This window comes from Brassica oleracea, chromosome C1 (genome assembly GCF_000695525.1).
Source record: "Brassica oleracea var. oleracea cultivar TO1000 chromosome C1, BOL, whole genome shotgun sequence".
Taxonomy (NCBI): domain Eukaryota; kingdom Viridiplantae; phylum Streptophyta; class Magnoliopsida; order Brassicales; family Brassicaceae; genus Brassica; species Brassica oleracea.
Window position 1 is genome coordinate 1,447,660 of NC_027748.1, and position 12,002 is coordinate 1,459,661.

The 12,002-nt window shown below is 37.9% G+C and overlaps 4 protein-coding genes across 4 annotated transcripts; 3 read left to right on the top strand and 1 right to left on the bottom strand.

The window, feature by feature from the left end:
- The first annotated feature begins 1,715 nt into the window (after positions 1-1,715).
- On the top strand, positions 1,716-6,167 carry LOC106305120 (auxilin-like protein 1). Its single transcript, XM_013741496.1, has 6 exons — positions 1,716-2,306; positions 2,440-5,291; positions 5,371-5,507; positions 5,588-5,677; positions 5,761-5,937; positions 6,014-6,167. The coding sequence occupies exons 1-6, from the start codon at positions 1,891-1,893 to the stop codon at positions 6,047-6,049; spliced, it is 3,708 nt and encodes a 1,235-aa protein (XP_013596950.1). The 5' UTR covers positions 1,716-1,890; the 3' UTR covers positions 6,050-6,167.
- Positions 6,168-6,264: 97 nt separating this feature from the next.
- LOC106305131 lies at positions 6,265-6,904 on the top strand. The gene has a single exon (XM_013741504.1). It carries the CDS (start codon positions 6,382-6,384, stop codon positions 6,751-6,753), a length of 372 nt encoding a protein of 123 aa, XP_013596958.1. The 5' UTR covers positions 6,265-6,381; the 3' UTR covers positions 6,754-6,904.
- Positions 6,905-7,920: 1,016 nt separating this feature from the next.
- LOC106313439 lies at positions 7,921-8,634 on the top strand. The gene has a single exon (XM_013751278.1). The coding sequence runs from the start codon at positions 8,046-8,048 to the stop codon at positions 8,415-8,417; it is 372 nt and encodes a 123-aa protein (XP_013606732.1). The 5' UTR covers positions 7,921-8,045; the 3' UTR covers positions 8,418-8,634.
- A 218-nt stretch (positions 8,635-8,852) lies between these two features.
- LOC106313342 (salicylate carboxymethyltransferase-like) lies at positions 8,853-10,566 on the bottom strand. The gene is made up of 4 exons (XM_013751172.1): positions 10,311-10,566; positions 9,815-10,228; positions 9,459-9,731; positions 8,853-9,292 (listed from the first exon to the last, which is right to left on the bottom strand). Exons 1-4 carry the CDS (start codon positions 10,392-10,394, stop codon positions 8,951-8,953), a joined length of 1,113 nt encoding a protein of 370 aa, XP_013606626.1. The 5' UTR covers positions 10,395-10,566; the 3' UTR covers positions 8,853-8,950.
- Between the last annotated feature and the right edge of the window lie 1,436 nt (positions 10,567-12,002).

Sequence of the window (12,002 nt, forward strand, 5' to 3'; positions counted from 1 at the left end):
TGATCGTGAGAAGAATACAAGCAAGAAGCGCCTCTATATGTGATCTGGAGGGACGGTTAGGCTGTCTTATTCTTGACATTACTCGTCTAATCTATTTTATGTTTATAATTACTTCAAGTGGCAGTGTGGCACTGATTTAAAATTAACGTTTAGTAGTATATGCTAAAATCTTGAAAAAACTACCACTCCAACAGTCATTTTTTTCAGATTACTACTGCATTTGTCAGAACAGTTTTAGGAAATGCCAGTGATTCACTAGTGTTTTTGGTATGAATATGATCTAGCTTTTCTAGATTAAAATATGTTACAACTCAAGAACACCAACGATGAGTTTTTTTTCCCGTAACTAATCGTTAAAAACTACAACCAAATTCATAGCTATATATATTGCCGTCGCAAATGAAAGTTGCAGCCTAGTCCTCCTACTCGTTAATACATCATAAAATTACAAAGAATATGACAAAGAATAGTTACAAAATGAAGAAATAATACAGTACAAAACACAAGATGTTATTCAGACATTGGCAGACGCAAACCCTACCGTTTCTTCTTCTTACCACTTTCACCACATTTGTTTCCCTCTTGGGAACCCAATTTACTAGTTCATTTATTATACTCTTTTAATTATTCTTTCTGTTTTTGTCCTTATTTTATACATCCTTGCAAAAAACAACACTCATATCTTATAAGTACTATATAGATGACTAGACTTAGTCCGGATAATCCAAAGTTTTCATACGCATAAAAACAATGAGATTTCTGCGATCTGCAATTCAATTTTTAATCCTTGCCCTATTATTAAGAGGTGAAATACATTATTTTCATGGAAAATGATGAAGATATATGTGTAGTGTGCTGCGACGGTCGGTCGGTCCCACTGGAGAACAAGAAGTGACAACAACAAGCAGTGTATTTCCAATTTTGCCCTTTTCCCTTTCGGTTCGCGCGTTTCACCTGCTTACCGGTTACACCTGTCGCGCTTATATCGGTTTCATCATTAATATTAATTATTAAAAGAGAATTCAAATAGTTCTTATTTTAAGTTCTGCTGAAAAATACTTAATTCGTTATTTAATGAGTCGCCGCGGCGCCGGCCGTTACGATTGCAGCAGCACGACTGTTTTCAGTATATTTTTTGTTTTAATATTATTTAAAAGCATCAGTAATAAGAAAAGGATTTCTCATCTAACTTTCATCCAGATTTTCATAAATATGATAATGAAATGACGAAAGAGGTAAAAAAATGCTGAAAGTTAATAAACATGAAAAAAAACCCTTTTAACATGTGTCAATATATAAACAGTTTTATTTGTACTAAAATATATATCAACAATGACGCTCTAATAATTCTTTTCTAACAACTAATAATAAATTAGATGAAAAACTTTATTTTCATTTCAAAGTTTACTTTTTAATATATATCGTCATAATATTTCAAAAAATAATTAAAAAAAAATAAACAAACAATATTTTGCTATCAAAATTTTCAAAAAAAAAAATCAACAAAATTTTCTTAAACAAGCAGTATATTTGGCTATTTCTGAATTTATTTCTTTTGCTAATTGTTGTTTATACGATGTAGAGATGTGATTTACACAGTACAAACTTTAATTAAAAAAAAAAAATATATTCGAAATAGATTTTCAAATTAAAGAGAGACCCTTTCTCGTCATTTCGTCGTTTCTTTTTGAGACACATTACCTTCTTTTTTTTTTTAACATTTTCGCTTTTTTCGTCCACCTTCTCTCTCTCTCTCCCCTTCTTGACTTCTGTTCAGACTCTCAAAGAGAGAGCGCGCCTGCCTGCAAGCCTCAGCACACAGAGAGAGAATTCGAGGAAGAAGAAAAGCAATTCACAAACCCCTATAGAGACTCGTTTTACTGATTCCCCATGGAGAAGAATCTCTCCCACCACCACTCTCGTAACCACTCTCTCCCGAAGAAACCTCTCAACAACGGTAACGGCGTTTACACCTCCTCCGTCAAAACACCAAACACCGTTACAACAACCACAACATACGACGACGTTTTCGGCGGCCCGCCTCGTTTCGGCCCCCCGACTCTATCCCCCCGCCTCGAAGACTACTGCGAAATCTTCTCCGGCTTCAACGGCTCCTCACGCGCCGCCGTCTCCTCGATTCCGATCCTCGATCTCCCCCTCGATAAAGGCCTCTCCTTTGACGTCCGGAGAGAGAGCTTCGACTACCTCGAAGTCTTCGGAGGCTTCGACGGTCTCGATTCAGCTCCCTCGTACGATGAGCTCTTTAGGTCCACGGTGGCTGACGGAGATTCCTCCGACGGTGCTTGGTAAACGTTGTAGACCCATTAGAGCCTTTAGCTTCCTCTGAGTTCGAAAGTTTCCTCCTTTTTACTTTTTAGCTTCCTCTGAGTTCGAAAGTTTCCTCCTTTCTTAACGAGATCGGTTCGTTTGTAATTGTAGGACTCCTGAAGAAGAAGAAGAAGAAGAAGAAGAAGTGGAGGAGAAAAGTCCTTCCTTTTCTAACGGAAGAGATTCGTATGACTCGATTGAGTTCAACATCTCTTACCACAAAGCTAATCAGGTGAACGGCGGCACGAGCGTCTCACGTGTTGCGCCTGATCTTGGCTCTTCTTCTTGTGTTGCTGCCTTTGAAGGCAAGGATGCTTGTGATCAGAAGCGTTGTTATAGTGGAGCTACTACGTCTTGTCTTAGTGAACCTTTTGTGACGGTTTCTGAGATTGGTTTGAAGACTCATCCTACTGGGATACCGCCTCCTTCGAGACCGCCTCCTGTGTTGAAGAGTGATTTTAGGAGGTCGGCTTCTAATTCTAGGACTACTGGATCTGAAGGGTCTAATGAGGAAGGTAGTTCTCCGCCGTTCTTTGATGTTGAGGTTGATGCGAGTTCAGCTGCTGTGAGGGAAGCTATGGTTAAAGCTGAGGCAAAACTTAAAAGTGCAAAAGAGATGTTTGAGAGGAAGCAAACCTCCATGAACGGTAGAATGAGCGAGGAAGGGAAATCAAGCCATGCAGCTGGTCTGGACCATAAGTCTCTCTCTTCTCAAGGGTCTGTAAACTCTGACGGAAACGAGGAATGGGAAGAGGCTACACAGTTTGTTGAGCTGGTGAGAACAGAGCAGCCTAGAAACGCTGATGAGAACAGTGGTGGAGAAGATGTTTCTTTCCCTCGTAGTGCAGGGTTCTTCGACCAGAAGCTGACGAGGCCAGCTAATGCTGACTGGGAGAAGCAACAGAGGAGAGCAAAAGGAGACAGGGAGGAGGATCATGAAGCCAAGAAGTTGCCAAAACACCCTGGAGCGAGAAAAGTAGCGTCTAGGCATAAGAGACGTGAGGACAGGCTTGTAGAAAAAGCTCCTGAGAAGTTGAGAGATGTTGAGCTGCAATTTGAGATAGGCAATAATGTATCTGATCATGGTGGGATAGTGAAACAAAGAAACCTGATTAGGCCAGAAGAAAGCAAGCCCTTAACTGAGAAACTTTCAAAGCAAAAGATGGCAGACCGGAGAGCAGCTGAAAAGAATCTGGATAATGTGTTTGATTGGGAACAAAATGCGAGAAAGCTGAGGGAGGCACTTGGTCTATCAGATAACGAAAGCACGCTAGAGGTTCCCCTTGGAACGAATGGCGAAATGGACGAGAGTGAGAGAAAACTGAAGGAGGCATTGAGGCGGATGGAGGAAGAAACTAGCTCTAAAGAGGAGGCTAGTGTAAAGGAAGAAACAGAAGCTTTTGAGAAGGCAGAGAATGAGAAAAGACTAAAGGCAGCTTTGGAGCAAGAAGAGAAGCTCAAAAAGCTTAAAGAAGAGAATGAACGGAGAGAGGCAGAGGCTCGTGAAAAGGCAGAGCAAGAAAGGAGAAGGAAAGAGCAGGAAGAGTATGAATTGCGGCTAAAAGAAGCCTTTGAAAAGGAAGAAGAAAACCGCAGAATGAGAGAGGCTCGCGAAAAGGCAGAAGAAGAAGAAAGGAGAAGGAAAGAACAAGAAGAGTATGAAAGGAGGCTAAAAGAAGCTTTTGAAAAGGAAGAAAAGAACCGTAGAATGAGAGAGGCCCGTGAGAAGGCAGAAGCAGAGAATGAAAGGAAAATGAAAGAAGCACGTGAAAAGGAAGAAAACGAACGGAGAAGAATAAAAGAGGCTCAAGAGAAGGCAGAGGCAGAGCGAAGGATACAAGAAGAGAAGGAAAGGCAGATTAGAGAGTTGCAAGAGAAGGAAGCGTATGAGAGGAGAGCCAAAGAGGCTCTTGAACAGGCAGAGAATGAGAGGAAGTTGAAAGAGGAGAATGAGAAGAAGCTGAAAGAAGCTATCGAGCTAGAAGAGAAAGAAAAAATGCTGATAGAAGCTTTTGAGAGGGCGGAGACTGAGAGAAGACTAAAAGAGGATCTTGAACAAGAAGAGATGAGGCTGCAAGAGGCCAATGAAAGAGAAAGAACACAGAGAGAAAATCAAGAGCGCCAGGAGAAGGAGAGAGACGAGAGACAAGGAGACACATGTGAAATGGAGAAAACGTGTGAAACCATCAATGAGGCTTTGGAAGAGGATGAGAGAGTAGACAACCACGAACCAGTGAACAAAGTACTAGTGGAAGAAGAAGAAGAGGAAGGACCAAGCCAGAGAGTTTCTGTGTCCGAAGAAGCCTGTCACTGGAAGGTATTTGAAAAGAATCTTAAAGACGCAAGCCAAAAAGAAGGAACCAATGAGCTGGATACTGAATCTGAGCAGCTGAACGGAGTAGAATCAGGTGAGGAGTCTGCTTCTGTGACTGAAGCAAAGCTCAACCAGAAAAGCAAAACAGTTGAAGAAAGATCAGAAGACGAGAAATTCGTCAAAAACGGAACTGTTGGCGGTGCCAAACTAGAAAGACCACTGCCATCTCGAGTATTCATGCAACGGGAGAAAGAAGCAGAGAGGCTAAAGCGAGAGCTAGACACCAAGATGGAGAATCTAAGAAAGATAGAGGAAGAAAGGGAGAGGGAAATAGAAAGAGAGAAAGATCGAATGGCTTTCGATCAGAGAGCCTTGGCTGATGCACGCGAAAGACTGGAGAAAGCATGCGCCGAGGCGAGAGAAAGGTCTTTCCCTTCAACGGAGGCTAGGCTGAGAGCAGAACGTGCAGCAGTTGAGAGAGCAACCGCGGAAGCTCGTGAACGCGCAGCTGAAAAGGCTGCTTTTGAGGCAAGAGATCGGATGGAGAGATCAGTTTCTGATAAGCAGTTAGGTTCTTTTGGTGAGCGAACCGAGACGCAGTTTCAAAACTCAGCCTCTTTTGGTGCTTCAAGATATCAAAACTCTCCTGGTAACACAAACTTGAACTCTCTACTATTGTTCATCTTCAAGCTTTTAACTCTTGGTTCTTTTCTTGTGTATGTTTAAAGGTGCTGATGGTGAATCACCTCAAAGGTATACATCGAGACTAGAAAGGCATCGAAGAACAGCTGATCGTGTAGCTAAAGCTCTAGCAGAGAAGAACATGCGTGATCTCGTGGCTCAGAGAGAACAAGCAGAGAGAGTTGTATGAAACCACCAAAACCAAAACTCTTTTCTTCAATTTATTGCAATTAATCGAATTTTTGTTTCTTTTTATCTTTACAGAGGATTGCTGAAACCTTAGACGCTGAAGTAAAGAGATGGTCAAGTGGGAAAGAAGGAAACATTAGAGCATTACTCTCAACATTACAATACGTAATGTTTCTCCTAATTAAAGAGATCAAAGTTAAAAGTAGAGTTATTATATCTCATAAGTCTAAGTCTTGTTATTGAAACAGATCCTCGGTTCTGAAAGCGGTTGGCAACCGTTACCGTTAACAGAAGTCATAACATCAGCAGCTGTGAAACGAGCTTATAGGAAAGCAACGCTTTGTGTTCATCCAGATAAGTTGCAGCAACGAGGTGCAAATATTCACCAGAAATATATCTGTGAAAAGGTCTTTGATCTTCTTAAGGTAACACAACATATCTTATGTTTTGTTAAACACAATAATCTTGAAATTTAGAATTTTGTTTTTAATAAATTTTCAGGAAGCTTGGAACAGATTCAACTCTGAAGAAAGGTAGAGAGAGTCCTTGGTATATGCTCAGAAGGCTTTGATTTTTTTTTTTATATAAAAATTTGTAAAGTCTTGCTTCTTGACAAAAACAATTATTCATTTTAATCTGACCAAGCTTTGAAGAATGAAAACGTGTTATTATTCGTTTATTTGACTTGATGTTACACAAACCAAGTCTCGTGGAAGTTCCTTAATATTCTTGAAATGTCAAAGAAGCTTTTCGACCAACCCATCTTTATATATATTGATGAAACTCTCTCATTACAACAACAAGAAGCAAACAAACAACAGAATCATCATCTTACACCCCTATTTTACTTTTAAGAAACTATTAAAAGGATGCAAATCCTAAGAAGCTTAAGCACGAGGACAAGAAGCCGTCGTGGAGGCTACGAGCGAGTGAGTGATGATTCAACTTTCAGTTTACTCGGAGCAAAGCTAAGAAGATCGACGAGTGTTCCTTACTACGCTCCATCTATCAAGCTTGGTGCTGGTGGTGTTCCGACCATACTCGAGGAGCTTCCTCGTCAGAAGTCCAAGAAAGTCAAACCAACAAGCAAATTTAGCCACCCTATATTTAGCTTTTTATATGGGAAGAAGAAGAAGTTGCCGACCACCAGGAAGCCTGAGTTTTCTAGGTATCTTGAGTATTTGAAAGAAGGTGGTATGTGGGATGCGAGAACTAATACTCCTGTTATCTATTACAAGTAGAAGTTATGGAAAATAATCAACAAGTTTTGTTTAATTTAAATGAAGTATATTTTCTTATGATTTGTGATGATATTTGTGTATATGTAATCAACGATTCATTAATTTGATTTATACGAATACAAGTGGTGGAAACAAAAAAAAAAATTGTATGTTTTGGAGCAATTTCTATTCGGACATGATCAAAAGTTTCAAAGCAAACATTAGATGAATCAATAAGTCCAAGGTCAGACAATACTGGTCTGACTATATATGCATGTCCGCTTTAAACGGTGCCGAGGAAGTTTGAATAGTGAATCTCTTACTAGTTTTGTGCAATTCCAGTTTATGTATAAAGCTGGTGCTTATAACATCAAAAGCAAGTTCTTAAACTTGGGACTCTAAGTATTCATCAAGCTAAAGAGAGATAGATGCCATATCCTGAGGCTCTAAAGCAGCAGCTGCAGCCTCTTGATGCATGGCCCTTTCAATGTATTCATTGAATACAATAACGCAAAAAAAACTTTGTAGTGCTCTTTTCACAATTAGCAGGAGCACTTTCAAATTGAAGAGGTTAGACAATATAAAATTATATGCATATGTTGTGGATGAGTTTTCAGAAATACACGATATTCACACATCCATATATAAATGTTGTCTCTAAATAATTTTTTATTAGTCACAAATCTAAAATCTCAACAAAAGTTAGGGTCTCTGAAATGGCTAGATGACAAATACTAATTATTTTCTGTTGAATAACACTATTTTTTCTTAGAAACATGTTTTCTGGAATAATGAGATGTATAGTTGATTTCTTAACAAAACGTTATATTTATTTGACCGGGTCTGAACAATAAAAACATGTTATTCATTTATTTGACCCATTTAGATGCTAGTTCTTTATATGTAATATAAACTGAGTCTCGACAGTGACAAAAAAAAAAAAAAAAAACTGAGTCTCGTTGAAGTTGCTTTTTGAGGATAAGGTCAACAATTGCGATAGAGTAGATTTGAAAAGTCAAAGAAGCTCGACGAATCTCTCCTACTCATCACGTAATTTCTATTATTATATACAATGAAAACATAAAATCGTTGGACTTTTCAAATTGGCAGCCAAACTCTGACCGTATTAACTTTCAAATCAAATAAGATACAACCATAAAATCTTATCACCATCACATTCCATATATAAACAACACATTGATAAAACTCTTCCTCATTACAACAACAAACAACAAACTCTTTTCTTCACTTTTTCTCTATACATCATCTTATCGACTTGTTTATTTTACGGTTAAATTAAAAGAAATCAAAAGATGGAAATGCTAAGAAGCTTTAGCACAAGGACAAGAAGCCGCCGTGGAGGCTACGAGCGAGTAAGTGATGATTCAACTTTCAGTTTACTGGGAGCCAAGCTAAAGAGATCGACGAGTGTTCCTTACTACGCTCCATCTATCAAGCTTGGTGCTGGTGGTGTTCCAGCCATACTAGAGGAGCTTCCTCGTCAGAAATCCAAGAAAGTCAAACCTCCAAGCAAATTTAGCCACCCTATCTTTAGCTTCTTATACGGCAAGAAGAAGAAGCCATCGACGACAAGGAAGCCTGAGTTTTCTAGGTATCTTGAGTATCTGAAAGAAGGTGGTATGTGGGATGCGAGAACTAATGCGCCTATTATTTATTACAAGTAGATGATGGGTTTATGGAAAATGAAAAATCAAGAAAAAACTTTTCAAGTTTTTGTTTAATTCAAATGAGAGTTCTCCTTTAGTTTTGTAATAATATTTGTATTATTGTATATTACAATATCGATTCATTAATTTGTTGATAAAAATACAAGTGTTGGACACAAGATTGTATGGTTTGAGCATATTTGATTTGAATATGATTTTATAGTTTCAAAACGAATTTTAGACGAGTCAAAATGTCAAAGTCAGCTAGTTCTAGTCTGACTGGTGAATCCCCGTTTGGTTACGTGGAGGTTAAGGGAGACTTCCCCTGTATAAACTTTTTAACTAATTTATATGTTTATTGTACATATATAACACAACTCCGTTTTTCATTAGCAGAAAAGTAGTTGGAGTTTGATTGATTCTAAACACTGTAAATGCTACAACAAGTGAAAATAATGAACAATAGTGTTCCTTCTGTTTAATTGATCTTTCTGGTTATGTTATCATATATCCAACATTTGATACACATATAGAGGTTTTATTTCAATGTTTCAAAGTTTCCTTTTCAGGACAACAACAAATGTGATGGGTCTTATGTCTTCTTTGGCCAACTCCTCGTCAACCATTCTACCATATGTATCAAACAGCTTGTCAAGAATCTCTTCCCCGAAGGGTAGAGCAAGCATTGACTCTTGAACCGCTCTTACCGTCTTTGCAGCCGTCTTACCATAACTAACACCATCCTCGTCGCCTTTCTCCTTGTCAACCTCTAACATCTCTAACTTCTCTAGTTCAAAAGACCCTTCTTCCTTCACTTCATCTTCTATCTCAGCAGCACTCGGGGCGTAAAAGTGCATCTCGTAAGAATTTAGCTTCTCTTCCTCAGTTTCTCCCTACAATTAAATGGAAACAACAACAACCAGATAAAACGTTTGCATTATCCTCAAATAATAAAAGCTATTATATATAAATTGTATGGTCTCAAATTACCGATAATATATATTTTTTAAAATGTTATAGTCCCTTTTTTTTAAAAATCGGCCATATATGCATGTATACCTGTGCGACAAGATTGGCTATGGATCTAGCCAGAAGCTCCCAGAGGAAAGAGTTTCCTCTATCCACATGATCAGGACTTTCTCTTCCGAGCATTATGAGCACCATTCTGCCTGAAGCAACCAACTCTTTTGATCTAAACCGAAGGAACATGGAGAAATCTTCCTTGAATTGACTGTAGTAAGCTTTGGAAACAGCTTCAGGGCTTGAAGAGCAGATGTTAACACAACCTTTGTTTATGGACTTGCCTTGATCATCATACAAATCTGGAGGAATCTGGAAAGAACAAAAACAAGAACCATCTCAGTATATGTTTCTATATATCTCTCAGTCTCAACTTTTATATTTAATATGTGCACCTTGGAAAGCCAGTGTAAGCTGTAAGAGGCATAGATAAAGTGGATGGTATTTTCAGGGAAGAGCCTTCCATAGAATGATCCAGGGTAAGCTGAAATGAAAACTGAAGGGCATTCACCGTTTTTGGCATCTCTCTTTAGCTCTATGTGAAAATCAGGCAAGTTCTTGAATATGGAGTTGAAGTCATTTCCTGGGAGATCGTTAAGGAAGATGCTGAATTCCGGCAAGGGCTGGCTTGGGATCTCTCGGCGGTGAGAAAACTCCACGGCTTTGATGATGTCTCTAATGGTGGAGAGAGTGTTTGGTCCTGAAGAACATCCCAAGTCAGCTATTCCTAAACTCTTTGGTTTTGTCTCCTTGTAGAGTTCTTGCAGTGTCTCTAGTGTTATGTGTTTTGCTTGATCAGATGCTTTCTTCTGCAAAGATTTAAAAACAACAAAGAGGGTAGTTAGAAGTCAAGATTATGAACTAAATCAGGATATTTGAAATATCAAGAACCTGGAAGGTAGAGTTTCTTGCATAACTAGTTTTCCCATCTCCACCTGTCATGTGAAACTCTCTTTCTAGATCCCTCTTATCCATCACAATGACTCAAAAAAATGTTAAAGTCTCACCGATTAGGGTTTTTTCTTCTTCTTTTGGTGTTAGAATTTGCTTTTCTTAAAGGAGTAATCTCTGGCCTGTCACCTCAATCTTCCATTACCTACACTTTTTTTTTCCTTTGCAAGGAAATTGTGTGGATTTAATAAAAGGACCGTAAATAATAAAAATGCAAACGTATTTGTCATAAATTGGGAATTATTAATGAACCGGGACAGCTATTGTTTGGTTGGATCTGTTGAAAATTTGAGCTTATTTAGAGCATCATATTCGTATTATTAAATACTCATAGATGCCATCTCACAATAAATTTTATTATTGTGCAATATTTTAAAAAATTAAATAATAAAATATTAATTAAGCCACTAATATAGTGAAGACATATTAGTAATTTTCTCATAAAAGGGAGAATTTCTTACGAGTAAACGTTTTCTTTTCTATATTTTTAATGAGTATAAAATATTTGAAAAACTACTTAAAATATCTTTATCACAATTTGAATTCAAGATATCTAGTGTTTGAGTTTTGGGTTTTGGGTTTCAATAGACTTAATAAATTACCGATTGGGATTCTTTCATCATTGTTCATGATTTGAAAATAAAAGAAAGAAACCGAAAAAGATAAATGTTTCTTTGGGTGGGTGAATTTAGTTTAGAAAGAGAAATGTTTAGGTGAAGTCCAAAGTGGCCAAAAATAGGAAACTAAGAAAAAAATAATAACAAAAAAAAAAAACCGAAAATCGGAAATTTTCGGTCAACATCATGATGGCTTCATGTTATGTTTGTACTTTCTTTACTTTGTTCTTGATACCATTGCTACACTTTATTGCTGTCAGTGGTGGACTCTATTATCATTTCTCGTTTAAAGACATGGCATTCAAGATATCATGACTCTCTAGAGAATTTATTGGGGGTATTCACGGCATCACATGGTGTCTGAGATGATGCATTATAATATCGTTGAACAGAACATGCATAAATATAATGCTACAAAACATCATAGAAAAGTAGAGGAAACTTTGGGACAGAATATATATGATTAAGGAGGAAGAAGATAGATTGACTTTTAAAGGTAGGAAGCTACTAAACAAGAACGGGAGATGATGGGTGGTGTGTGTGACCATCATTTCCCTCTATCACTTCCTTACCTTTAGGCTTTAGTACTCTATCTCTGTCTCTTCCTTATCTTTAGGCTTTTATTAGTCTTTCTTTCTCCCACTCTTCTCGTTTCCTTACTTTTTAAGACTTCGGTGGTGGTGGAATGCTTGGTTGAGTCATGAGTGTAGTAGTGTATGCTTTGTCACAGAGAGATACACGATAGTTTTTGGTACGATATCGTTTGGTGTTTTGAGGGGCATGCACGCGTGTCACTAGAGGGATTGATGCAAAGCTGTTTGTAAAAGTTCATATGTATATGGTTTCTTACATTATCTTCTCTCTCCCTCTTTGATTATGTCTTATTTTAGGTTAAAGTTAATCTCTTTGTTTGCTTTCTTGTTGGATGTTAAGATTGTTTTTGATTAATTGGATAGCATTTCACAGATTTTGAACTTAGTCCCTATACCAAGATTGGATGATTCTCTCGAATCCA